The sequence below is a fragment of the Camelina sativa genome, chromosome 8 (genome assembly GCF_030686135.1).
Source record: "Camelina sativa cultivar CO46 ecotype springtype chromosome 8, ASM3068613v1".
Classification (NCBI taxonomy): Eukaryota; Viridiplantae; Streptophyta; class Magnoliopsida; order Brassicales; family Brassicaceae; genus Camelina; species Camelina sativa.
The window spans coordinates 5,728,496-5,756,083 of NC_141887.1; the positions used below are offsets into that span (position 1 = coordinate 5,728,496).

General features: G+C 39.2%; 6 protein-coding genes, 2 non-coding genes and 2 pseudogenes across 8 annotated transcripts; 2 read left to right on the forward strand and 8 right to left on the reverse strand.

Moving 5' to 3' along the window:
* Nucleotides 1-2,005: 2,005 nt before the first annotated feature.
* On the reverse strand, nucleotides 2,006-4,499 carry LOC104706432 (DNA repair protein RAD51 homolog 1). Its single transcript, XM_010422628.3, has 9 exons — nucleotides 4,239-4,499; nucleotides 3,676-3,820; nucleotides 3,474-3,584; nucleotides 3,306-3,397; nucleotides 3,079-3,173; nucleotides 2,885-2,998; nucleotides 2,667-2,796; nucleotides 2,452-2,573; nucleotides 2,006-2,367 (listed from the first exon to the last, which is right to left on the reverse strand). The coding sequence occupies exons 1-9, from the start codon at nucleotides 4,332-4,334 to the stop codon at nucleotides 2,244-2,246; spliced, it is 1,029 nt and encodes a 342-aa protein (XP_010420930.1). The 5' UTR covers nucleotides 4,335-4,499; the 3' UTR covers nucleotides 2,006-2,243.
* Nucleotides 4,500-5,149: 650 nt separating this feature from the next.
* TRNAC-GCA (transfer RNA cysteine (anticodon GCA)) lies at nucleotides 5,150-5,221 on the reverse strand. Its single transcript has one exon. It is a non-coding gene; the product is annotated as a tRNA-Cys (tRNA).
* A 792-nt stretch (nucleotides 5,222-6,013) lies between these two features.
* On the reverse strand, nucleotides 6,014-6,085 carry TRNAC-GCA (transfer RNA cysteine (anticodon GCA)). Its single transcript has one exon. It is a non-coding gene; the product is annotated as a tRNA-Cys (tRNA).
* Nucleotides 6,051-8,329, reverse strand: LOC104706433 (putative pectinesterase/pectinesterase inhibitor 54). The gene is made up of 3 exons (XM_010422629.2): nucleotides 7,933-8,329; nucleotides 7,019-7,606; nucleotides 6,051-6,927 (listed from the first exon to the last, which is right to left on the reverse strand). The coding sequence occupies exons 1-3, from the start codon at nucleotides 8,261-8,263 to the stop codon at nucleotides 6,230-6,232; spliced, it is 1,617 nt and encodes a 538-aa protein (XP_010420931.1). The 5' UTR covers nucleotides 8,264-8,329; the 3' UTR covers nucleotides 6,051-6,229.
* Nucleotides 8,330-8,869: 540 nt separating this feature from the next.
* Nucleotides 8,870-11,434, reverse strand: LOC104706434 (glucan endo-1,3-beta-glucosidase 5-like). Its single transcript, XM_010422630.3, has 2 exons — nucleotides 10,211-11,434; nucleotides 8,870-10,140 (listed from the first exon to the last, which is right to left on the reverse strand). The coding sequence occupies exons 1-2, from the start codon at nucleotides 10,561-10,563 to the stop codon at nucleotides 8,982-8,984; spliced, it is 1,512 nt and encodes a 503-aa protein (XP_010420932.1). The 5' UTR covers nucleotides 10,564-11,434; the 3' UTR covers nucleotides 8,870-8,981.
* LOC104709256 (uncharacterized) lies at nucleotides 11,279-12,232 on the reverse strand (annotated as a pseudogene).
* Nucleotides 12,233-12,677: 445 nt separating this feature from the next.
* Nucleotides 12,678-13,566, reverse strand: LOC104706435 (RING-H2 finger protein ATL8-like). The gene has a single exon (XM_010422631.3). The coding sequence runs from the start codon at nucleotides 13,395-13,397 to the stop codon at nucleotides 12,858-12,860; it is 540 nt and encodes a 179-aa protein (XP_010420933.1). The 5' UTR covers nucleotides 13,398-13,566; the 3' UTR covers nucleotides 12,678-12,857.
* Nucleotides 13,567-13,974: 408 nt separating this feature from the next.
* LOC147939731 (uncharacterized) lies at nucleotides 13,975-16,094 on the forward strand (annotated as a pseudogene).
* A 5,042-nt stretch (nucleotides 16,095-21,136) lies between these two features.
* On the reverse strand, nucleotides 21,137-24,745 carry LOC104706436 (T-complex protein 1 subunit beta). The gene is made up of 11 exons (XM_010422632.3): nucleotides 24,258-24,745; nucleotides 24,109-24,165; nucleotides 23,928-23,993; nucleotides 23,718-23,829; nucleotides 23,479-23,607; nucleotides 23,313-23,384; nucleotides 23,026-23,141; nucleotides 22,735-22,811; nucleotides 22,003-22,488; nucleotides 21,599-21,914; nucleotides 21,137-21,500 (listed from the first exon to the last, which is right to left on the reverse strand). Exons 1-11 carry the CDS (start codon nucleotides 24,261-24,263, stop codon nucleotides 21,354-21,356), a joined length of 1,584 nt encoding a protein of 527 aa, XP_010420934.2. The 5' UTR covers nucleotides 24,264-24,745; the 3' UTR covers nucleotides 21,137-21,353.
* A 172-nt stretch (nucleotides 24,746-24,917) lies between these two features.
* On the forward strand, nucleotides 24,918-27,272 carry LOC104706439 (protein TIFY 3B). Its single transcript, XM_010422634.3, has 5 exons — nucleotides 24,918-25,388; nucleotides 26,081-26,192; nucleotides 26,279-26,459; nucleotides 26,552-26,609; nucleotides 26,812-27,272. Exons 1-5 carry the CDS (start codon nucleotides 25,249-25,251, stop codon nucleotides 26,906-26,908), a joined length of 588 nt encoding a protein of 195 aa, XP_010420936.1. The 5' UTR covers nucleotides 24,918-25,248; the 3' UTR covers nucleotides 26,909-27,272.
* The last annotated feature ends 316 nt before the right edge of the window (nucleotides 27,273-27,588 follow it).

The following is a 27,588-nucleotide window of genomic DNA, read 5'->3' on the forward strand; positions in this document are numbered from 1 at the left end:
GCTCTTTATCACTACCTATAAAATGTCTTCTAAACGGATTAAACAAATTTTATGTTGCTTTACTTTCATTTTGGCATAATTATAGTTCTTATAATTACTAAATTTGTTTTGTGACATAATTTCTTTAACAATGAAGTTTTTTTTACTCCAAAGATATTTTGGATGAACAACTGGTCAAAATTATCTACTCGATTACAATGATTTTATGACTATCCCAATAAAAGCTGAGAAATTGAAAGAAAGCTAATATAATATAATAAAAATAAAAATTTGAAAATTATAATCAAGATGGTATATATAAGTCTTAGATAATTCAGATATACAAAATATAAACTTTATATACAATCCAAAACATGACATATGTCATAATCATGTTAAGGATCAACGACCTATTTACTCTTCAGAAGTATCCAATTATACCAAAACAGCTTAAAGTTATAACCTCGTCTCAAATATTCTTGAATCATAAATTCTCAACTTATTTTTATCCGAATCAAAATTTCTCATATATATTTCTCCATATACCTGGTTTAAACGGTTTACGAACCTAATCCGATAAAAAACCACATAAATCCGGTTTGAAACCAATTTTAAAATGGTATATCGTTCCAACTTCCCAAATTTGAAATCGTTTCTCAATTACTCGATCAAGCAGCTCTTGTTTCAGTACCATAATCATCAACATTATTCCGAAAATACAACTCTAAATTTTGACCAGAAACATCAACCACCGACTTATCTTCAAAACTTATAATGCTACTAACTGTAGAATCACTTTCAGAACCTCCATCAGTGTCTCCATCCTCGATTAAATTAGCGGGCATTATATACTTCGATTTCATTTCATTGCATCTGATAGCTTCCATTGAAAACAGTAGACCCACACAATAGATCGGCAAAATTATATCAGAAAAAATCAAAGATCAAAGCTTTCGATATAAACATGTAATGTTATGTAGATATAATGTTATTTTTTTAAAATTTGTTATTCACTATTTATTTATTAATAATAATATACATGCTTAGTGAATTACTTTTTTGTTACATGTCAAAATATTATTGAGAAAACACGTATAATATAAGTAACGTACAATGGAAAATATATTAATTTTGTTAATTTTTCTTTTTGATTTAGAAATTTTTTTTAGATATAAACATGTAAATTTTATTTAGATTTAATGTTATTTTCTTAATTAGTTGTTTTGTAAAATAATAATTTTTGACACGTGTCAACATCTCATCAGTGTACTTGACACGTATCATAATCATGTTAATAACTAATTTGAAAATCCAACTTTATATAATAAGATTTTTAATATAATTAAATTTTTCTTTAGACTGCCTTCACAAATCTTGTTGCAGTAGTGTGTCCGAAATTGGCTAACCATAGAGACATAATTTTTTTTTATTTTGTGCAAACAAAGACAGAAAATTTAATGTATAGTGTATATAGTATAATTATACGACCAAATATGAATGGCGCATAGTATATTTATTTTACCATGTAGCGGTTGAGAATCTTTGTAACAATGAAACTTTGATATGGATGGCACATAGTATATTTATCTTAGTTGTTTTTTTAAATATAATAAGATTACAATCATATGTTTTATCTTATGCGTTGTTTTACCAAACTTGAAAATAGTAATTTCTAATCGTTAAAATTGACACGTGTCACGATTTGATAAGTTACTAATTTTGATATTTAATCGTTAAAATTGACACGTGTCACAATTTGGTGAATTTTTAATTTTGATTTCTAATCGTTAAAACTAACATGTGTCACGATCCGGTGTGTTACTAACTTTGAAAATTAATATTTATATAATAAGATAACGATCCTTTTCAATGTGTATTTCGGACTAGTGGTATTTGTTTCATTTTTTGAATTTGCATAAAATATTGTTATAATTTATTTTTTTAAACTATATTAAAGGAAACTATATATTCGATTACGATCTTTTCAATGTTAGTAATCGAAATTTCTATTATTGATAAAATTCTATTGACTAAAACACGGTAATTTTTTAAAAAGAAAGTATATCAACGACGAGGCTGTGTGAAACAAAAAGGGTAGCAACTTTCATCAGCCGAAAAAAAACTACTTACAAAAAGCTCTTTTGCTCCATCAATACTACGTCTACTTGTATGCTTACACAATGATCGACAGAAAATGGTTCTTTGACATCATTACAAGTGAAGGATTTGCAAAACACAAAAGGCAGAGTGTGTGACCAAAAACTTCAATCCTTGCAATCTGTTACACCTTCTGTAGATATTTGAAATCGAGCTTCTGCTTCTGGCAAGCATGGCGAGCTTATCACTTTACAGATTCTCTCCTCTGCTCTTCCTTTCCTCAACGCCAGCCTGTAGTATAACAAACACAATTTACCAATGAACCCTAAAAAACAATAAACAAGGGATTCATCAAATTCGCAAAACATTACAAACCTTGTTGTGGTGGCATGAGCCATGATATTCCCACCAATTGGCTTAAATTGGGGACCAGCAAAAAGAGCTGAACCATCTACTTGCGCAACTACTTGGTTTGTTATAACAACAGCCACACCAAACTAGAGCCATTAAACATAAGAGAGAATACTTCAGGATGGTGTCTCAGAGAAAATCTGGAAAGGAAACAGTTAGTAGTATTACTCAATGTTCACCTCATCCGCTAACTTCTGAAGACTTCTCAAGAACTTTGCAAGATGCATTTGTCGAGCCGAAAGCTCTCCCCTTCCAGAGAAATCTGTCCTGTAAAGAGCGGTAGCACTATCGACAATCATGAGAGCAAACCTGTGCCAAAACGGTCATCGTAACTTTCCCAGTTAGCACTCACGTGGTAGACATAATAGAACTGAACACCAAAATGAACTTAGCACACCTTGTTTCAATCATCATTGATGCTGCTTCAAGCAAAAGCCTTGACTGATGATCAGTATTATACGCTCTTGCATAGGCAACATTTTCAAGTACATCAGCTCCATTTAGTCCAAACCTGCAACATTTTACTTGATTATATCCAGATTATTCTGTCTCAAGAACCCCATCATGAACGTGTGTTACAAAGAAACATACCTGTCAGCTATCTGTAAGAGCCTTTGTGGCCTGAATGTTCCCTCGGCATCAATGTACATGGCCTTCCCCTCTCCACCTCCTTGATCCATGGGAAGCTAATCATTTAAACGTAAACCTTAATGTGAATATCTTTCTCAGTTTTGCGAAGGTGTCAGAAGAAATTCAAGATCATTATTGCTAAATAAGCAACAATAGCTAAATAGTAAGTTCAGAAAAAGGGTTCTTACTTGACAAGTTACACACAGCGTATGGCACAACTGAGTCTTTCCAGAGCGGAACTCACCATATAACTCAGTGATGGATCCAGTTTCAATTCCTCCTGTTGAGAATACGACAAAGTAAGATCAAAATAGCAAAACGCGGTTTTGAGATGCACTGAGAAAATCAGAACCAACCTTCAAGAACTTTGTCAAGCTCCCTTGATCCAGATGTAATCTGAATGATCTCCTGTCTCTGGGCATGAAGCTGGCTCGCACTAGTGAAACCAAGAGGAACCAGCTTTGAAGCTGTCACAAAAGAAAACACAAATAAGAAACACATAAACTCTAAAATTATCAAAGAGGTGGTGTATCAAAACAGAGAAGTAAAGCAAATTACCTGCTTCTACGATTTTGTCAACCTTGGCATCACTGATTCCTTTAATCTGCAAGAGATCCTTCCTAGGAGTATAGGCAACACCTTCAACAGTACAGAGACCAGCATCCCTTAGCTTCTTTACATCAACAGAAGCTATACCTGCCGCCTGAAGTTTTTGCAGGATTAAAGAGATGAAATAGCAAATAACACAAAATACTCTAACCAGAATAACAAAAAAAAACCCGAACTCATCTCCCTTTATGAACACAAATTGAACGAATTGAGAGATTATAATATGACATTGGAGTCCCAACAAGAGAGAAATTACCCAGAATGGAGTCTAAAACCCCCGAAAAGGTCAACTTTATCGGAACCCTAAAACAGTTTTATCTCTACAGATCGTAGCGAAACCCAATTCTCGCTCAATTTTCACATCGCGAAAACGAACACAGGGTAGGGAAAAAAGCAGAGAACTTTATTGAATTCAAGCCGAACCCATTTCGATTGACGCAAGATCTAGTGAAGCTTATACACCGCGAAGGTAAATTTCCACGAGAAATGATAAAATCTGGAAGAAATTGAACCTGAAGCTGTTCGACGGGGAAAGGGCCGTGCTGTATCTCTTCGTCGTCTTGTTGTTGGACAACGTTTTGGTTTCTTCGCTGCTCCATTGTCGTCATCGCTCTCAATCAGAACAGATTCGGGGTACCCAGAGAATGCGAGAGAGCAAAATAAGAGAGCTTTGCGAGTGGAGGGAACTGGCGAAACTGAAAACTAATTGAAAGAAGCGCCACAACCACTACCCAAAATTATACAAGACGATTGGAGGCAAAGGCTTCTTCGACAAGTCTCGATTGCGTTTAGATTAGCTTTTTGTTTCTTGGCCTTTGTTCGTATCGGGCTCTGAAAAGCCCAAACGGATTAGGCCCATTACTTAATCAGTTAGAGTTAATAACAAAACACAAATCCTCCTTATTTTTTTATTAAATAATTACCATATTAATTTTAAATTTGAAAAAATACTAAACTGGATGCATAAAATTCTAAATGATAATAATGTCAAAATTTATCTAATTTTTATTTTCATATTATTTTTAATTAGTTTTAATATAAATAGGTTAAATTAAGTTTGGAAACACAAATATTTGTCGCCATCCAAATGACATTTAAGCGTTCAATTGCCGAGAAGGTAGAACCACCACAATTCTACTATTCTATAATTCTAATAATTTAGTAATCACTTGTTGAAGCAAAAAATAAACTTTAACTTTTAAAAATATCACTTTTATTTTCAAAAATAGATAAAATACAAGAAAATTATGCCATACTTTGTTCTTCATCTTGGAAAAAAAATTTATAGTTGGAAGCTTGAACCTTGAAATGGGATAGTTGGGAAGACTAGTTGACAGCTAAAAGCTAATTTATTATCTAATTTTAGCTATGGTAAAACGTAAAAACTCATTGGTTAACTTAAAGAAGCAAAAAAAAAAAAAGAAGGGCCCAACCGGGTTCGAACCGGTGACCTATTGATCTGCAGTCAATTGCTCTACCACTGAGCTATGAACCCATATTGCTTTAATAAACTCAAAAGTTTAATTGATTTATTTTATTAATTATTGTTAGTTTTACCATAGTCAAGTGAATTATCTAGTAATCATACAAATTACCAAAAGCATAACACAAACAAACTAAACCATGGCAATTAAAAATCATTTTCATTTTCTAATAAAGTATATTATAAATGCAAAAGAAAATGGATTATTAGTTTTTTTACTTCAATGTGATAAATTATCTAGTAAAATTTGAAATGAAAAATGAATAGTCATCTAGACTGTATATGCTAATGGAATTTTTTTCCCCCTTCAAATTAACTTATATTATATCAAAAAACGAATCATATAAATTGTTTGTAATCCATATAGGATGATTTAAAGTGTCAGAATAAAAACTACAATTCATGCTTCCAAATTGGGAAAATTTATATTAATCAAAATTCTAACAAGCTTTGCCCCCAAAATAAAAAAATATCTAACAAACATTTTTATTGTAAATTACCAAAAACAATTACAACGATTCAATTAAACCATGACACTACAATATTTTGTTTTACATACAAACAACATTTCCTTAAATGGTGTACATACAAACAACATTGCCAACATTTTTTTCATGATGAAAAATACAAATTGCCAGCTAAAACCTCAAAGTTAAAGATTGGTTGACAACTAGACGCCAAATGCTAGTGTGTATCTAACTAACTAAAGCTCTTGAGTTTACTCCAGGGAAAGAAAAAAAAAAACAGACACACAAACTCACTCTTATACAAGAAAAATTATATTGGTAAACATATATAAAAATTAGGGCCCAACCGGGTTCGAACCGGTGACCTATTGATCTGCAGTCAATTGCTCTACCACTGAGCTATGGACCCATGTGTTCATTGATAGAATATTTAGTATAAAGTCTTACATTTGTTTGGTATAAAGTCTTACATTCATGACCATATAAAACTGAATCGATGTTAATCTCACTATTCATAGCGTCTTCTTCTTCTCCTTTTCGTTTACTTTTTTCACTAAATCCCAGAAGTGAAACTAACACCCGTAGAAGGCAACCAATTAACACCATCAATGAATTTACCAACGCTAAAGTAACTGGCCTCTTCAAACCCAATCAAGTGAAACCCTTGCCACGTAACTCTCTTGGAAACTCTAGCTTTCGGACCATAATTCTTGAACTCTCCAAAGTACAATGTCTTTAGTACCTCGTCTCCTGAGTTTAACCACCCGACCCATCCTTCCTCGGCTATCGCCTCGTCGATATACGACTCTATCACTACAGCTCTCGAATACATCTTCCAAGGCCGTCCTAAGTATGAGCTATACCTATGTTTCACGGGCGAAAGATCTGAATCCGTCCGGATCCTACAACTATGGAGGGCGAATCCGGAATTTTGACGCTGGTCTGTCCTCCCGTTAGCAAGAATAACGTTAATGGCCTTGACACCATGAGGACGACGCATGAATATGTTGCAGCTTTGGAAAACCGCAGCCGCGTTTCCGAATATGAAATCTATGGTTCCGTAAATATCGCATTCTCTATAGAACTGACGTAAGGCAGCTGCATAGAGTGTGTCTTGATAACCGGAGATGCTACATCGGTATAGTACTGACTGGTCTGATGTGATACTTAATGCTATGGCTTGTTGTCCTTTAGGCCCTGCCGTGTTCTTGATTCCGATATCTCGTGCGATGAATCCGTCACCCGTAACGGCTGCAAGAATTGCATTTTTAAGTATCAAACACAATATCTTGTTTTGGTATTAATGATTTAGGTGTATAAATGAATGAACGTATGTACTAACTCATTGTAGCCGTCTCCGGCACAGAAGTTCCTCCGGCGAAGCTATCATCACCGACAATCACCGTCTGGTCTTTGCCTTCTCCTATCAAAGTAATCTCATGTTTATGGATACTTACTTTCTCTTTGTAAACCCCTCTTTTCACGTAAATTATGAACCTGCCACGTCCATGGGCAGCCGTGACGGCCTCCATCACGGTCCGGTAATCTCCGGATCCGTCTTTAGCGACTACCACGTGTGCTCTTGCTCTACCTACTAGAAGTCTCCGTTCTCCAGCAGTGACCCATCGGGGAAGAGCGGTTGACTCTGTCTTTGGCTTTGGATTATACATGATTGTGTCGACAAGGGCCAAGGAGTTGCTGACAAGCCGGGAGAGATGATCCATCTTCTGTGTTATGTGGCTGATGGAGGCAGAGGAGGAGTCACCGAAGTCAAGGATGGAGTCTTTGCAAGCTTGTTGGAAAGTCATGGCGGCAGAGAGCCATGTTTGGACGTCATGTTTGCTGTGACGCTTTCTTGATGAGCCGTTGAGAGCTTCCATGGCTTGTCCAAGTCGTCTTGTGGACATCTTCATGAGCCGTTCACAATAATCTGTAACGTTTTAAAAAAAAAATGTTTTTGACAATATGTACTGAGACTCTGTACTTGCATGATTAATTTGTCAAAAATATTAGGTATCTTGGTAGAGATAATAGAGTTATATTTTAACTACTTTATGAATGGTTTTTCTTTTGTAACTATGTAAATGATATTCATACATACTCAAAATTTTCCACCAAATAGTATAACTACTCATAAAGATTAAAATGTTAAGTTAAGGCAATAAGGCAAGACGTGTTTCGATAATTTCTCTATCGTAACATTTAGATTTGGTTCAAATAAACTTAAGACGTTGATAATGAAGAAATGTTGTGTACCTGAGACCGAAGTCGAAGGCAACGTATCATCGGAAACTTCCAGAGAAACGAGTTGGGATGAACTCATAGAAGGGGGAAGAGAAGGAAGTAGCATATTGGAGTCAGAAATAGTCTTGTTAACAAGGAAAGACACAAAGTCGAGACCTTGATCAATAGACCCATGTCGAAACTCTCGTAAGTTTTGGACACAAAGTGAAGTGTACTTTGTGGAGCTACAATGCCTTTGCAATTCATTTTGGTAAGCAAAAGGCATATCTCTTGATGAGGCATCGACTAGGAGAAGGGCATTGACCAATAATACCCAAGACAGAGCCATAACTACAATACCCATTTCTTATTTTAAAACAAAAATGTTTTATTTATTTTCTAGGCTACTTTATAGGGGAAAGGTTATAATATCAAATGAACTAGAGATTAGCATTGATTTATAGAGGACAAAAGAAATTAGTTTTAGCTGATGAGGTGAGTGTCTGGTGAGTTAGTTTAGCGGTCTACCATTTTTTTCATAGAGTAGATTGGGACTTGAGTGGCTTCGATAGGATAATTTAACTCTCACTTTTGTTTTATTTCTGTTTATTTTATATTTTTTTTTTTTATCTTTGGTATAATTCATAAAGTTTTGGTTGGACAACTCGATCAGTTCTAATTGGTAAACTAAGAAAATACTGTGGTATATATGAAAAAAATCATCATGTCACCCAACTTTGTTAATTGCAAGTCGCAACAACTCTACAAAATAAGTCAAATCCTACGGAAGAGTGACATAAAATAACTGCTAATATCACAACTAGTTCCCTTATCTGAAAATGGGTGGTTATGTCTTTTGGTTGCTCAACTATTTTAAAAAGCTTCTACACTTGATACGGTTTGACTCAATCCGTTTTAGGTTTATCAAAGACATTGCAGCAGATAATGGACTCAAATCATAGACGTTCTATGAAAGACTAATTATATGTCTAATCATTGACCATAGTATTTACAAGATGTAAGAAAAAGAATGAAAACAATCGTAAGAAAATGTACAAACGAAATCAGAAACCCTCCAAGGATCAAGTAAAGAAGACGGTCCATCCGATTACCATCCCCGCAGCAACCGCTACCACCATCGACCAATTTGCTTCCGGTGCAGCGGATTTCCTCGGTAGCGGCTTCAACATCTCGTGCCTGCTCGTATCAATTTCGATAGGAAACCTACACGAACCACTCGACGGATCAATCTTAGTAAGAGCCCCAAGATTGTTAAAATCACACGAGCCACGACGATGATCCATTTTCTGAAAATACATATTGAACGCATAAGAAGCATTCGCCGCAGGGTCTAGTCCCGCGCACGAGGACCCCGGCCCGAGCGAGGTGCAGTCAGCGTTCTGACACGCGTACGAAGCAGACGTTGCCAACACGGCACCAGCGTTCCCCGCAGCTTGATAAGAGAGCACGCACCACTCACGTGCCTGGTAACGAACACCTTTAGCGGGAGCCAACTGACGTCCGTTACCGAGATTCAGAGAATACTTAACGGCGCCGTCATAAGAGAATATTCCCCAGTGTCTTTCGAATTTTCCGGGATCAATGCTCTTAGCGTCTTCGTCTACTAATGAGAATATGTAAACCTCAGGTGCTGTTCTCCGACGAGGCGTTCCTTGTCCTTGTAGTATACGATTCAGTAACCCTTGGTTGAACCTCTGAGCCATCGTTGGGTTCGCGTTCTGATCGCCGTCGGTTGGCCATCCGACTTCTCCGACGATGATCTCGATCTTGTTCGCGTCGAACCCGTTCTTCTCAAGCGCCGAGACTAAAGTATCGAAATTTGCGTCGAAGACGTTAGTGTAAGAGATGGAACCGTCGACGACGGGCTTAGCTCCACCGCCTGATCCGTTTGGGAAGAAGGCGTATTCGCGCGGGAAATTTGGATCGGCGTTGAGAGAGAGGAAAGGGTAGATGTTGAAGGTGATTGGTGAGAAGGAATCAGCTAGGAATCTGACGATGGAGACCATAAGGGTTTTGATGTCAGATCGGAAATCGCCGGAGGAAGGAAGACCGTCGCCGGATTCGTAGACGTCGGCGTTAAGAGGCACAGTTACTTTGACTTGCCGTCCAAGACCAGCTTTCACCAGAGCTGCTTGAACGTTCTGTAGCGCCGGGTATGTTGAACGGATGAATCTGTCCTTGTATGTCTTCAAGAATGGTTCATTCCCCACGGCTACATATCTGTCCAAGGATTAAAAATCAAAACTTGGGCATGTGTGTGTTTTAGCTATAGAAGTGCAATGCAATTTACCTTATGTCAGTTCCATATAAAGATATGTACTGAGAGACGTTTTGCTGAACCCATAGCTCTGCGTTGGCGACAGTGGATGCCATAGTTGCCAAGAGATCGTTGGGGATACCGACCATGACTTGAATACCGGATTTACCAAGAGCTCTGAGTGCACCAGGGTCAGCTTCAAAAAGTTTAACCTTGTTGAACCCGTTTTCCCTAAGGAGCTTCACTACTATGTTTGGTGGCAGAGGATGGCTAGCTTGAGTCCCCCAGTTACATGCCAAGCCCTCCACATTCTTCAATATGTTGTGATGTAACAATAAGGATAGACAAAAAAGGATGAATCTTTGGTATGTATCATGACGACCCATGTCTCTAAAAAGTGTGAGATCGGAAGATTTTGAATCACAGTGTGGGGTCTCTAATGAGAATTTGTGTTTTATGTGTGTGCATTATATACAGAGATACAGATGTAGGTAGTTTGGGGAAGGTGAGTATATGGAAGAAGGAGGGGAAAGGAAAGGTATTTGTGATGGTGCTTCAAAAAGGAACTTGATTCCATTGGAGGTGAACCTCAATTTAAACCATCCCAGCAATAGAATTCTACTATTCAACATGTCTAACGTATTTGTACCATAAAACAAACATATTAAAACATAAATATTGTCACTTACACATAATGAGTAATCCTTGATGCTAATAATAAGAGGGAGAGGGAAGAAGAAAAGGATGGAGTGTGTGAGATGGAGACAACCTTTGTAGTTTCTTCCTTGGAGAATATTTAGAATAAAGTTTACAATCTTTTTAATTAATCCGATGTAATCTCCCAAACTATTATATGATTGCAAGTCCTAACCTTCAGACTTCTCAATGTATGTCATAACATTTTCAAAATTAACCAAGATACCACAAAATATACCTATAAAGATAGCCCAAAAGAAACAAGATCTTGAAAGAAGAAAGTAATGATTGGTGGGAGCCATTGAGATTAGATTAAAAAAACACTGATTTGTAGGTTGCAATTGTATGAATACATGGAAACCAACCCAACATAAAACTCAATGCTAGATAGAGCCTAGAAGATGACTAAAGAGAATCTAACAGAGCGAGCTTACCTATTCACATAAGAAGACAAGCCACAAGAGCACCAAAAGAGGGTAAGAATCTTTAACAGTTGTAGTTCTTCCTACGGAGACACAGATCTTAAAACTCAGAATCCGTAAGTGGTGGTGGGTTCACTTCATTTCATCACACGGCAAAAAGGACTATTCTCCACTCTACGAGCCATCATGATGATATCATGCAACCCCTTTGGTTGAAACATACGGAGCATGTCCTGAATCTCCTTCTTAAGCCCTTTGATGAACACAGCCTCAAGAACAGAATCAGGGAGACCCGAACATTGCGTGGAGAGATCCTCGAATTCACCAAGATAGCGTATCACAGATTCATCCTGTGTGTGAGAGAGAGTAAACGTTCCATAGGAGATCTGGGATCCCCAAACCTCTGTAAAACCCTAGCTTTGAAATCGTTCCAATCTAGAAAAGGCTCACGTTCCTCAAGTTTAAACCAACACAAAGCTTGACCTTCCACACTCATATAAGCTAACCGGATCTTCTCCGTCTCCGTGAAACTCCCGAACTCGAAGTATCGTTCGGCTCTGGTGAGCCACGAGTTAACATTGGGACCTCCTTCGAAGACTGGCATCTCGATCTTGGTTTTCTTCAGTTTAATGTAGCGAGACAACGGGTGCTCTTTGACTGAGTTATCCACCGGCGCGGTCGATTGTTTCGTAGGAGGAGGAGGTGGAGGTGGTGCTGCTCCACCGTGACTTTCGATTCAGACGGTGACGGAGCAGTGGGTTGGTGAAGAAGTGCTTCCTTCATCTCCGCCATGGAATTTAGGGTCGCAGACATGGAGCTGAGTAAGTCGCCAACCGTGGAGTGAAAGCAGAGCCATCTTGGTTTGGACCTCGCGTACGGATTGCATCAGTGAATCAGCGGAATGATCAACCTGATCGAGCATCTGTATCGCTGCCATCGGAACAAGATTGATATTTGTTTAGAAACGAACAAGCTTCTCTCCTCCTCTATGAAATTGAAACCCCCCAAATTAGAAAAGAAAAAAAAAAGCAATCTTTGTTAGCCGACCTAACCCTCATCAAAACGACTGTGCTTCATTTACTTCCTCCTCCTCTTTTTTCTTTTTGTTTTTTCACAAGTATTAAATCGTAAAACCCCAACTCTCTGTTGAACAAAGCTCAACATTTGTATTTTATTATGGTTCAAACGAGCCAAAGATAATTAATAAGCTCACGTCACTAGGTTTCTCGACCATATAATGAACACTGATGAAATTAATATAACAACGCAACCTCTACACTGTTCTTTGATGTCTTTAGGTTCGAAACTGGTCGAGAAAGCATTACTAGTATCATCAAACTAATGAAATCATAAATCTCTGATCAGAGAGGTTAAAATTAAAATTGATAATAAAAATCTTTATTATATTTCCTATATTTTAACCATTAACTCCCCCACCCAATTTACAAAAATTGACAACTATGTAAATTTCTATAGATCAATCGATCCCACTAAATAAAATCAAATAAAAATTGGTAAATAAAAAAGAAAATGAAAAATTGATAAAAAAAAAAAAAAAAAAATCAAACGAGAAGATCATCTCCGAAGAGGTAAAGAAGACGTTCAACAGCCCAGCTAGGTTCGTTCTTAGCAGGCCAATCACCACACGACGTCGTATTAGCAGCAAGAAGCGGAGTTCTACAAAGAGGACACGTCCGGTGGTTATCTTCCTCACCTTCGTTATTCTCATCTCCTCCTCCGCAACACTCGTAATCCAACCACCGGTCGATACACTCGCGGTGAAACATATGGCTACAGTTCCTCAGCTCTCTAACCTCGTCTCCGTCTTCCAGATCTCCGAGACACACCGCGCAGGTATCGTTGATCATCGCCGGAGATCTCTCCGCCGCGTCACGGAACGTCGTCACGGAGAGGCTTTCTTTGATCGCCTGTGACGAAATCGTAGGACAAGAGGGAGAAGAAGAAGAAGCAATGGTGGATCTAGATCTGGAACGGTAGCGTAAGATCCATGCGAAGATCCATCTGAGGACGGTGATGAGAACAGCCATTTTGTAGAGGAGTTGAGTGACTATGAGACCAGATTCTTCGATGAAGAAGCTCATTGTGTTAGATTTTTTGAAAGTAGAAGAAGAACAAGTTTTGCTGAGGTGTGTGAGTGAGCGAGAGCGAGAGCGAGAGAGAGAGAGAGAGAAGGGGGAGGAGAAATGGAGAATGAGATTCGATTTTTATTAGAGGAATAAAGCTGATTGATGATGATGCATGATGACTGATGATGATGGTTGCTTTACTTTACTTTAACTTTAAATAATAATAAAAAAAAATTAGTGGTGTCTTTAATTTTTTAATTTTTAATTACATAATTTTATTTTTTAAATTTTTAATTTTATAATATGCAAGTTGCTTGGAGGTTTTTAATATTTTATTAAATATGTGTCAAGTTTTCAATTGTGATGAAGTGTACACTTTGACTAAACAAAACTAACGTTAGGTTTTAAAAAAATAATTAGGAATATTCGCTTTAATTATAGAGTGTTAAAGATAAGTTTAAAATGTAATAGGAGAGATAATAATAGTATAAGATTCACTTATTTATAAAACAACAATAAATAAATAAAACAATAATAAATGAAGGCTAGAGTTGACAATTTGGAGCAGCAGATATCGAGTGAGTAAGATGCGACTATGATGGATATCGGCGTCAGGGTTAGGCCACCGGGTAATCTGCCAGATGCTGTGGGGAATTGGGTATAAAAGGTTGTAGGGAGTAACGCGAGTGGGATGTTAGCACCGGAGGCAGTGTTGGATGATGAGTTTGTCACGGCGCGAGTGACTTTGGAGTTTCCGAATGGGGCAAATGGAGAACCAGTGATCACAATAGGGCAGGAGGTGTTGGATACTATGCATGGCCTCTGGAAGCAGTGTATGATTGTCAAGGTTCTAGGCAAGCATGTTGGTATTGCGGTGCTAAGTAGGAGACTTAGGGAGATGTGGAAACCTAAAGGGGCGATGTATGTCATGGATCTACCACGCCAATTTTTTATGGTTCGTTTTGAAAAAGAGGAAGAATACTTGGCAGCTCTATCTGGTGGACCATGGCGGGTGTTTGGTAGTTACCTGATGGTACAGGCATGGTCGCCGGAGTTTGACCCATTGAAAGATGAGATTGTCACGATGTCAGTGTGGCTTCGGCTGTCTAACATACCTGTCAGTTTCTATCATCGCTCGATTTTGATGAGTATTGCTCGGGGATTAGGTAAACCTATACGAGTGGACCTTACTACGTTGCAATATGAAAGGGGTCGTTTTGCAAGAATATGTGTGGAAGTTGATTTGAGGAATCCGCTCAAAGGTTCAATTATGGTGAATGGGGAGCGTTATTTTGTGTCGTATGAGGGTTTATCTAATATCTGTTCGGGTTGTGGTCTCTACGGTCATATGATTCATGCTTGTCCTCTGCGGGTTCAGGAACCATCAGTTGCGATGGTTGCACCGGCTGTAGTGGTGGAGGTGACCGCACCTGTGTAGACGGATGATGGGTTTACGGAGGTTCGACGTGGTGGGAGAAAGGTAGGACCATCGCAGAACAAGACTGCGTTCACGACAGGTGGTTCCGGAACAGTTTTGGAAAGAAATCTCCGGGAAATCCCGCAACAGGAGAGAGGGAATGTAAATCTGGCTAACAGATTTGATGGGTTAGATGTGAAAGATATGCTCCCTGATTCAAGGGATTCAATTATTCGTTTTGGTTCAAATAAGGTGAATGAGTATCATTCCCCACAGATTCGTGGAGTCAAGAGTGTGGTGCAAGGTAAAACTGGTCTACCGAAGGCGGGTTTAGCGAAAGAAAAAGGTCTTTTACGGGATGGACCAAAAAATAATGAGGCCCAATTGTCTAAAGTAGAGAATCATGGTTTTAAAAGGCAACAAAAACACAACCGGCCTGTTAGAGGTTTGGTTTTTGGGCCCATTAGGGAGGAGAATCCTCTTCTCGCGAGTGGTAAGAGGTTGCATGTCGAAACAGAGAGCTTCGGGAGACCGGGAGGTGTGTTTACGACTGGAGGTGGGGATCGAATGCTGATTTCTGGGACGGATGAGGTCAATTCACAGTCGCAAGGCATGGTTAGGTTGGGTTCTGGTGATGAGGAGACATCGCAGGTTATGGAGGAGTCAGGTGGATTGTCTAAAGGAGAGACAATCCCACTGCGTCAATAATGTTTGTCCCCGGTAGTTTTACGCTGCTTAGGTGAATTGATGATGAATTGTTTATTGTGGAAATGCTGGGGGGCAATTAAACCCAATTTTCGCCGATCTATTAGATACTTGTTGAAGAAAAATCCAACCGATGTCTTGGCGTTGTTCGAAACACATGTTGGTGGTGATGGGCTGGTCGAATATGTCAGGGGTTAGGCTTTGAAAACTCCTTTCGTGTGGATGCAGATGGCCAAAGGGGTAGGTTGTGGCTCTTGTGGAGGTCGGGGATAGGTACGGTTTTTATCATTGACTCTGCGGAGCAATATATATATGCGAAAGTGGAGAATGGATTGGATTCTTTACATTTGATTGTCGTGTATGCGGCACCGACAGTCAGCAGACGAAGTGGGTTGTGGACACAACTTCATATTGTTATTGAATTGGTTGATGGCCCATTGATGATTGGTGGGGATTTTAATACAATCGTTCGCCTTGATGAGAGGGTTGGGGGCAACTGGAGGTTGTCTTCAGATTCTTTGGCATTTGGGGATTGGATTAATGCCGAGTCTTTGATTGACATGGGTTTTCGCAGGAATAGTTTTACATGAAAACGAGGGAGAGTTGAACAACATATTGTGGCTAAGAGATTAGACAGGGTGTTGTGCTGTGCGGAAACACGATTGCAATGGCCGGAGGCGTCAGTGGCTCATCTTCCGTTTTTAGCTTCTGATCATGCTCCGTTGTACATACAGTTGTGCCCAGTAGTTAGTATGGATCCTAGGAGAAGACCATTTCGTTTCGAAGCAGCATGGCTGAGCCATTCGAGTTTTAACGAATTAGTCTCTTCGTCGTGGCGTCGAGATATGTCGACCCCGGAAGCTCTGGATTCTCTACGTGTGACGCTGAAAAAATGGAATAAGGAAGTTTTTGGAGATGTGATCAAGAAAAAAGAGGGTTTGCTGGGAGAAATAAAAATGGTTCAGGACCTGCTGGAGTTCTCTCACACTGATGCTTTGTTACACAAGGAAGAGACTTTGCTTCAAGAGCTGGATACAGTTTTGTAGCAGGAAGAAACATTGTGGTTTCAAAAGTCACGGGAGAGATGGATTGTCCATGGAGATCGTAATACGAGTTACTTTCACATCTCAACGGTTATCAGGCGACGTTGGAATCGGATTGAGGCTTTGAGAGATGATTCTGGGCAATGGTGTACGGATCCACAGGAGTTGGAACAACTAGCACTTACTTATTACAAGCGCCTTTACTCTTTGGATGATCTTGATGCGGTAGTCGAGAGTTTGCCAAGGGAAGGGTTCCAGAGTCTTTCTCGTGAGGAACAGTTGAGTTTGAGCAAACCTTTTACTGCGGAGGAGGTAGAGTTTGCAGTCAGGAGCATGGGCCAATTTAAAACGCTTGGTCCGGATGGATATCAGCCAGTCTTTTATCAGCGGTGTTAGGATATAGTGGGGGAGTCTGTGGTCTCGTTTGTGCTCCGGTTCTTTGAGACAGGGAAGCTAGAGACAGGTCTAAATGATGCGTTGGTGGTGTTATTGGCGAAGGTGGAGAAGCCGGAAAGAATAACACAATTCAGACCAATTAGTCTTTGTAATGTGTTGTTCAAAATATTGACAAAGGTTATGGTGCTGCGCCTTAAGAAACTGATGACAAATTTGATAGGACCGGCTCAATCTAGCCTCATTCCCGGTCGTTTAAGTACAGATAACATAGTGATTGTACAAGAGGCTGTCCATTCGATGAAAAGGAAGAAGGGAAGAAGAGGATGGATGCTTCTTAAACTGGATTTGGAGAAAGCTTATGACCGCGTTCGTTGGGATTTTCTTCAAGATACCTTAGTAGCTGTTGGGTTATCAGAGAAGTGGGTGCATTGGATCATGCAGGGTGTTACGGGTTCGTCTATGAATATTCTTTGGAATGGTGAGAAAATTGAGGCCTTTCAACCATTGCGGGGATTTCACCAAGGGGATCCGTTGTCCCCGTATTTGTTTGTTCTCTGTCTTGAACGTCTGTGTCATTTGATAGAGTCTGCTGTTGGCCGGAAAGAATGGAAACCTATACGGCTTTCTCAAGGCGGTCCGATGCTTTCTCATATCTGCTTTGCAGATGATTTGATATTGTTTGCTGAAGCCTCTGTATCACAAATTAGAGTTATCAGACGGGTGTTAGAACGTTTTTGTGTAGCTTCAGGGCAGAAAATAAGTCTGGAGAAGTCTAAAATATTTTTCTCAGAGAATGTGTCCAGGGACTTGGGGAAGCTTATCAGCGATGAGAGTGGGATCAAGGCTACCAAGGATTTAGGTAAGTACCTTGGAATGCCTATTCTGCAAAAGAGACTGAATAAGGAGACCTTTGGGGAAGTCTTAGCAAGAGTATCTTCGAAATTAGCGGGATGGAAGGGTAAATGTTTGAGTTTAGCGGGCCGCCTTACACTTACCAAAGTTGTGCTTATGTCTATTCCGGTTCACACCATGAGTGTCATTTCTATGCCGAAGAGCTTATTGAAGGAGTTGGATAGAGTGTCGCGTTCGTTTCTCTCGGGTAGTACAGTGGAAAAAAAGAAACAACATCTAGTTGCTTGGAAGAAGGTTTGTTTACCAAAGAAATAAGGAGGGCTTGGGCTCTGAGAGACTGCAGCGATGAATAGAGCTTTGTTGGCGAAGCTAGGTTGGAGATTACTTCAGGACTCGGATAGCTTGTGGGCTCGTGTACTAAGAAGTAAATATAAGGTGGGGTGTATGCAGAACACCTCGTGGTTATCACCTAAGTCGACTTGGTCGTCTACGTGGCATAGTGTAGCTCTGAGTATTCGGGAGGTTAGCTCTGAGTATTCGGGAGGTTATCAGTTTGGGACACAGTTGGGTGCTAGGGAATGGTGCTACCATTCGCTTTTGGCAGGACAGGTGGCTCACGAATAAGCAGCTCAATGATGGTTTGGCTGGGGTGTTATCAGAGGAATGTTTAAAGGCACCAGTTCAGGACTTTTGGCAAGATGGCGTGGGTTGGAATCTTGGCCCGTTGTTGCCTCATCTCGCTGAGGATTCCAGACTACGGCTGGGAGCTATTGTAGTTGACAAGGTTACCGGAGCTATAGATCGTTTGTCTTGGGGGACGAGCTCTGATGGGTCGTTTACGGTCACTTCGGCCTATGAGTTGATCACACGGAGTAATAGACCAGAACCGGATATGGTTGCTTTCTGGTCCCGGGTGTGGCGTGTGGTGGGTCCGAAAAGAGTCAGAGTTTTCTTGTGGCTAGTGGGAAATCAAGCTATCATGACGAATGCAGAAAGGTTTCGACGACATATCTCTGATTCCTCTGTTTGTCAAGTTTGCAAGGGCGGAGATGAAGATATTACGCACATACTACGGGATTGTCCAGCGATGTCGGGGGTTTGGAGGAGGTTAGTACCTGCGCGGAGGCAGACACAGTTTTTTGGAACGTCTTTGTTTGAATGGTTGTATGAGAATTTGAATGGAGATTGGTCTACCTTGTTTGCTATGTCGGTATGGTGGGGATAGAAGTGGAGATGCGGGAATGTTTTTGGTGTTAATGGTAAGTGTCGTGATCGAGTATAATTTTTAAGAGACTTGGCCAAGGAGGTGTCGGTGGCCTCGTTGGAGACTAGCGGGTTCATACACAAACCGACACGAGTGGAGAGGTTGATCGCTTGGAAACCTCCGCGAGAGGGATGGTTAAAGTTGAATACAGATGGTGCTGCTCAAGACACAACCGGGTTGGCCACATCTGCTGGGGTGCTGTGTGATGAGATAGGAGGTTGGATATGTGGTTTCGCGGTGAACATAGGAAAATGCTCGGCTACTTTGGCAGAGTTGTGGGGGGGTATACTATGGTCTTCATACTGCTTGGGATAATGGAGTGTCTCGATTGGAGGTGGAGGTTGATTCTGAAGTGGTAGTCGGTTTTCTTTAGACAGGGATAAGTGCTGTGCATCCACTGTCGTTCCTGGTACGTTTGTGCCATGGCTTTATATCAAAGGACTGGAGCGTCCGTATTTCACATGTGTATAGGGAAGGTAATCGTCTTGCGGATGGATTAGCTTCCTATGCTTACTCTTTATGTTTAGGTTTTCATGCTCTGGCGGTAGTTCCAAGTAATGTTGCTTCGATTTTATCGAATGATGTTCATGGTACTACACGTCTAAGATAGATTTGTATTTAATTTTATGTTATGAATAATAATGGGAGACTTTAAGAAACGAATCTTATAGGGGTCATTTTGTGAAAGTTTAAAAGACAAGATTCTTACAATTATGCCGTGTGTGGAACGAGTGAGAGAGGGGACAAATTTTGCTAATTTCTTAAAGTTAATTATAGAGTTGTGTGAAAATTAAAATTTGTTATTTCGTTAAAAAAGTTAAAGACTACTATTGATAATATGAATGAGGGTAAATGACGAGAGCCTAAGTTTATTTTTGTGCCGTTCGTGTCACAACTTTAGTTTTTTGCTTTTTTCTTTTACCAAAGCACACCCCACAAAGAGAAACATTATTTTATATCTTTGTTATCTGGGGTTTTTAATGGGAGATGACCATTTGATGACCATAAAGATGAGATAAAGACTGTAAAACATTTCCTAATTTATGCTTAACTTGATTGTATTATGGCGTCATTTCTGGCTTTTGACCCATATGCAGGGACAATTTTATATCATCAACCTTACGTGATTATTGACCGGGCATGGTTTTAATATATTTTATACTTGCGCTTATGTAATACCTTCTTTTTTCTTCTAATGAATGATATGGATCAATTTCCACGAAAAGTAGATGAAGATCAATCCCATTGGTCTTTTGCTTTTGTAGTCTGTTTTGAGAGTGGTTTCTCCATTTCATATATCTCTCTCTCACCTCACAGTCGTTAAGGAATATGCATTGCTCTGTCTTGATCTCAACGCAAACAAATGTTCTTCGACAGCCGCAAAAACAGAGTGTGTCAGAGATTGTCATAAAATCTTAAACAGCTTTGGGACGCCAAAGTTTAAAAACCTAGGATGACATGCCAACCGACCTAAGGATCTTGTTGTCACTTGTCACTAGACTATGAATTCATGTCGGATCAATAATATTTCTTCTATTGATTTTACATGTACTAAAGTTTATGCATATCCATTAAATAATTGGATAAATTGGTGCACCTTTTTTTTGGTTGTTGTAACTTTTAACTGGTTTGGTAAAAGAAATGAAACCATGAAAATTTATGCGATGCAAATCAAATCATCTAGTATAAAACTACAAAATCGAAAACCAAACATACTTTTCTGGTAAGACAATTGATAAAGGCGACGCTATAATTAAAGCTTGCGATTGTAAGGTCCCATGTTTTTGATCTGCTTTGCTTTATAATGTGGTTTGGTCGGTTGACCAAACCTTTACAACGCAAAACCACCTCAACGTTGTAGGTGATGTCTCCATATTTTTAAAGATATTTTTTTATACAAGTTGATCATTCCTACACAGCAATTCCAACAATACATTGCATCATTCCAGATTTAGTGGTACTTATATAACTTGAGACTTTGTTTTCGTATCCCTTAATTTTTACTGATCCATATTCTCTCCTGCTAACAAATATATTTCACTAAACCTTAACGAATAATATCAATGAAAAATTTAGATGACCCTACCAAAACAAGTTATCCTTGGAGATTTCTTCAAACGTCTAAATCCAAAATCAAAACAGGATTATAAAAGAAACAAAACAAAAAGATGAGTTTACGGAGCCAAACACTAAAAGTTTTAAGAAATGAAAACACAAAGCTATGACATTGAACAGCATCACCGGATGATATGATATCATGAAATCTCGGTCCCACCATCTTCATGTGTTGGGTTTCACATCCTGTCTTCTCTCCTCCTAGGAGCACATGTAATGATCTCATCCACTCGCAGTATCATCTCTGATGCTTCTGTTGCAGAAAGCAGAACCGCTTGCTTCACTTTGAATGCTTCATAGATTCCTCTCTCTTCCATATCTCCTACCTGTAAAGAATCAATCATAATCATCATCATCACAATTCAGATCTAGTCTAACCTTCCACAAACTATGCCCGATCCTAATGTTTATAGAGTTTACTTACAGATCCAGAGATGACATCGATCCCAGCATTGCATCCATCATTGTGGTGCTCTGCACGAAGCTGAGCTACCAATTCGGCGCTGTCTAGACCAGCGTTGTCAGCGATTGTTGTTGGAATAGCCACTAGAGCCCGTGAGAAAGCTTCAATGGCATGCGATTTTTTGCCAGCAGTTTTCCTTGCAAGCTCGTCCACTTCCTTTGCCATCACCATCTCTGGCCATCCACCTCCAAGCAACACTCTAGTGTCATTTACTGTTTGGGAGAGTACACATAGTGCATCATGGAGTGATCTTTCAGCCTCGTCTAGAACATGGTGACTGCAAAAAAAGAAAAAAAGAAAAACCACATCAAAATTGTTGAACTAGAGACGAAGTTTTTCAAGTAAAGGGAGTAAAAACTGTATACCTAGCTCCCCTTAGGACAATTGAACAAGCTTGGCCCATTTCACAACCAGAGAAATGGATCAACTTGTCTTCACCAATCATGATTTCTTCGATGAGTTTGCAGTGCCCAAGCTTAACAGACTCGGGGTTGTCAAAAGTTGATGCGATTTCACCACCAGTAACCAAACCAAGGCGCTCTATCCCCTCAAAGTCAGCATGCTCAATAGCAAGTATACCAGCATCTGCAAAGAGTTCCTCAGGGAAATTGTAGATCAACTGCCTGTTAACAAAGCAGTTGATACCGTGGGCTATGATCTTCTTCACCTTGTCTTTCATCTTTTCCTTCTCAGCCCCTTCAATCTCAGCAACCTTGGTCATTGAATCCACACGGACACGTGCACCGTAAATTTTCACTTTATCGGTGTCCATAGCAGTATTTGCTACCAAGATCTTTGCATTCTCTATACGCTTTGGCTGTCCAATTCCTATCTTCTTGTCAAGAATAAACCTATACGCATAAATTTAAGTTGAGATTTCAGAGAAAAAAATACTGGAAGCACAAAGGCAGGGACGCAACACTACAAGATGCCGTTCAACATTCTAATATAAGACTGTACATATAAAATTAAGCTGCACAAGCTATGAAGAAGAGAATGAAACACGAGATATCCTGAACAGATGAAGAGTAAACAGAGATCAATAACATACAGAAACATATTTCAAACAGGCGTCAAAGGCAAAAGTGTTGTCTTACCCTTCATCCAAAAAGGAATCTTTCAGGGACCCTCCAGGTTTTTTGATGATCTGGATAGCTTCCAAGTTTGTGCTTCCCTATTTGAACAACAACACCAGAATGTCAGAAGAAAATCGTTTAGCATCTCAAAACGAAAACATGCATCTACAGAGAAACTAGTGGTGAAATGAGACAAGCTTAACTTCATGACATTCGTCAAAGGAAGCTCTTCTTTCATTGCACATAAATTCCAGAGAAATAGAAGGAAGGATCGAAATGCTGACAGATTTTAAAAGGAGGCAGAGATGATACCTTTAGCCTGAAAACGGCATCCACGGCCATTTCTGCAAAATGTTCCTTGTCCTGTGAAAGAATTTTGGAACATAACGTAGTCATTGCAATCTTCAGCAAGTCTGACCTAAACTTTTCTGCATTAACACAAAGCACAATAATGTAAGTAATAGTATGATTTTCCAAGTTAACAGTTAAGGAAACAACTGCTTGAACCCAACATCGAAACCATCACACAAACAAGAGAATGTGATACTTATACCAACAAGGCAACAATAACAACGTCTAACCATCTCTATAGTGATTACCTGGATCGTCCTTATTATTAATTACTCTTTTGAGTAATGCATTACGAGCACATTCAGAAGCCATTCTGTAACCTAAGAATACAGAAAAAATGAAAAAGATAAGACATCATTGTCGTAATGAAACAAGGAGCTGATGAAACATTGTCAACTTAAGCCAGATGATTACCTGCTATGATCGTCATAGGGTGAATTTTGGAAGCAACAAGCTTCTCAGCTTCCCTCAGAAGCTCGCCGGCCAAGACAACAACAGAAGTAGTCCCATCACCAACCTCATCATCTTGAACTTTAGAGATGTCTGAAACATCAAAACCATATATAAGAAGTGTGAGAAAAAAACCCACAAACTAAAAAAAGACGAATTCGACAACTTCCAGTAACAATGTTGCAGGAGAAAAGCATACATACCAACAAGAACTTTAGCTGCAGGGTTGTCAATGTGAAGTGACTTGAGAATAGTAGCACCATCGTTAGTAACAGTGACCGCATGACCTCTACCAGTAGATTGTAAGATTTTATCCTAAAGAACAATAATAAGATCCAAACCACAATCAATAGAAACGAATTTGCAAGTTCAAAATAAGAGCTTTTTCATATATCTAGAGATCGGAAGTATACCATGCCCTTTGGCCCTAGAGTAGACTTAACCAGATCACTGATAGCCATTGCACCAACAAATGATGCCTAAGAGAGAGCAACAAAAAGAAGTAAATCAGATTAAACAAACAGTGAGAAGTGAATCTGAAAAACCCTAATTCCTCAATGACAGTAATAAACAAAAAAAAAAAAAAAAACTCACCATCCTAGCACGTTCTCCCTTCTCTTCACTAGCATCATCTTTGAAGATCTTATCGATCTAAACAAGAAATAGCGAAGTTAATGGCTGCGTAAAAGAGCCGAAGGGAAAGCAAAAACAAAGTAATGAAAGAGACGACGGCGAATCATTACCGGCATCGGGAAGAGCGGAGGAAGAAGAAGGAGGCTACTTCAGTAGCGGAGATCTCCTCTCAAGTCGACGAATCTGGGATCAGGACTGTATAAAAAGCGAGGGTCGTTCACGAAGAACGAACAAGTAAGCCTAAAGGATCTCGGAAATATTGTGTGTGGCTTTTTAAAAGAGAAGCTCGAGTAGAAGCAATGCGGGGAGAGAGTGCCAAAACCCAGATCTTTCGGAACCCTAAATGAAAAAGCCCAATGACCAAACTACCCTCATTTCCTCTAGATTTCTCTACCCTTGGTAAAAAAAATTATTGTTACATCAGTTGCACTTTGTAGGCGATTATTTCCTTTTGTGATTAATCATTTTTTTTTTCGCAATCATTTCCCTAAATACATTACACAAACTTGATTTTTTTGGTGATGATTTAGCGTAACATACACAAATCACTGGATTATTAATATGCTCTGATAAATGATAAATGATAATTGTTCTTTGCAATTGGTTCTTTGTGTGCTACAACTTGGTCTTATTTTGGGGACTATCTAGTATCTAGTCCAGATCTTAAAAGGCTTAGCAGGTAAGCCCAATAGTTCTTTTTGAGCCCAATAGAACTGAAGTCTCAGTTCTCAAGATAATATCAATATTTTAAAATTCATGTCTCAACCACTAGACACGTTCTGAGTTGTCGTTAACAAGGAATGTCACGCATTAAAGGCAAAACCCAAATAAACGACACCGTATCGTATTCACGCACGTTTCTAAATCAGTGTCTTGTCTGTATTTTATCGTCTTCGTACCGAAGTCAAACAAAAAACAAACAATATCCACCGCCACGTGTCCAAATTAAAGGAGCTTCTGGAGGAGGATATATCTCGGACTCGGAGGTTCCCGGTCTGCAACACGAATCCGAAACAACCAGGAGAAGACGAGGAAGATATTTTAAAAATTCTCATCGGTAATAAAGAGAGAGAGATTTACGAGTTTTGAGAAGACAAAGCTATGACTATGGCGAAAGATGAGTCACACGCTTCCGTTGAAGGTGTATGTGTTGTTACCGGCGGCGCGGCTGAGATCGGCGGTAACGGAGCCGAGCAGGGTGTCCTCGACGGATCTGTTGAGAAATCGATTCACGAAGTTAGGTATGTGCTGTGTGGATTCACATGATTCTATCCTTTGAATTTGTGTGTCGTTTCTGATAAATGAACATTTCCATCTGTTTACACTTTGGATGCGCATATAAAAAGAAAGGGATTTGAGGATTTTAGTTACTATTTAGGGAAAGCAATATATTTCCTAGAGGAATCCTTTTGTTCTTGGCTAGAACAATTGATCTTGTGCTTCAAAGTCCTTGATGCATATATAAAGTTTATCCATGTGATATTTGGTTTAATGGAGTGAAAGTAGAGAGTTTGGATTTATATGAAATTATTGACTGAAATGAGAAACCAAGAAGTTTGCTATATTTAGTCACTATATCAGTTACAGCTTTTGGTTTATCATTGTGTGTTGCATCATATTCATATATCAAAGACATCCTTCCGTGTTTCTTGTTAACGGGTCTGCCTTAAAAATTGCTTGAATTTGTGATTTTTACTAATGTAGAAATTGTCTGTTACCTTCCGCGTGGAATTTGACATGGAACTCAGAAGAACCTGATTCTTTTGATTATTGGTTGTTAAGAACCACTAAATCACTTTAAACACTAAATCTCTTGCCTTTGTATATGCTGTTTAGTGCCTTTATCAACAGTCACAATATGTGGAGAGTTTCATTCCTAGCTATTAGATTGTTGTCAATGTTGCATTAATACATGGATCTTCTGCTATTGAAGGTCCACGGAGAACATATCATCTGAGGCAGATGCTTCAACGGTCCTTCCAAGTCAGCTTACTATTTTCTTTGGTGGGAGTGTTACTGTGTTCGATGGACTCCCAGCAGACAAGGTTCGTCCATCAGAGAAAAATTCTACACATTTGTTGTCCGAAAAGCTTTAAGAGTTCCTGTTCTCACCGTGATCCAACGTTTATAGGTTCAAGAAATCCTTCGTATTGCTGCTAAAGCCATGGAGACAAAGAATTCTACGAGCATCAGTCCTGTCCCATCGCCAGCACTGAACAGAGCTCCTTCTTTCTCAAGCACATCTAATGTAGCTTCACCACCTGCACAGTCATTTCCCATTCAGCCAATTTCGTTTTGCAGATCCGCGGCTGGTCAGTATTCGATTCAACTGGTTATAATAATATTCAAAATTTGAAAATGGATACTCTCATTAGTTTCTTACAATTATGTTTTGCCAATTCAGATCTACCTATTGCAAGGAGGCATTCGCTTCAACGATTCCTCGAGAAAAGACGGGACAGGTATGCATCCTTTATAACTACACTCCATCCTTCTCCATCCCTCTGGAAATTTAAATTCTATCTATTTTATTGAGTTTTTGATTGATTTACTAATCCGGAGCTTGTTGATATGCTTGAGAGAGACTTGTAAAAGATAGGTTGATCATATAATGTTCCTTGAGATTGCATCTAACAGCAACATTTACATTCTTTATCTCTGCAGATTGGTCAACAAAAACCCTTACCCTACTTCCGACATCAAAAAGACAGATGTCCCAATAGGCAATGCCTCTATCAAGGAGGAGTTTCCGACTGCTTAGCAGAAGATCAAACCTCAGGGTTACAATAAGCTTTTAAAGCAAACTAAGTAAAACTTTATGTCAATATGGTTGATATGGTAATATTCTATCACGTATGCTGCTGTGTGTTGTATGATAGTCGTCTTCTGTATAGGTTTGTTAGACAAACCGAAGATTTGTTTGCATGTCTGGAGTGGTCAGACATGTTTGTCTTTTTACAAGTCGCTTTAAGGGCGGGTGATCATCTCTACTGAAAAAACTACTATTGTGGACAATATCCTACAGTCTTCTTTTCTAACTAATACTCTTGTTGTTATGTTACTGAACTTGGTGTCTTTTTAAGACAATCTGTGTGTTAAAAGTAATGAAATCTTTGTTGTTATTATATAAGCTTTCATTCAAAACAAATCGAGTCTCTTATTAAATAGGCTGTATAATTTGTGAATGATGAATAACAAATGGGAGATGTTAGAGTACAAACAGTGGCAGTGTGCCATAAATTTTACAATCTAAACGTACATATATTCACCTCCGCGGACAGCATTCTCTGCGCCTTTCCTCTCTTCCTCGGCCTCTTTCTCCCTCTCTTTCCAGTTTTCGTACTTCTGATCGTCTGTTGGTAACTCATGACGACATATAGGGCAAGAGTTATCCTCGTTCTGCCACAAACAATTAGATCATGAGCTTTTTATGTTCTTGAT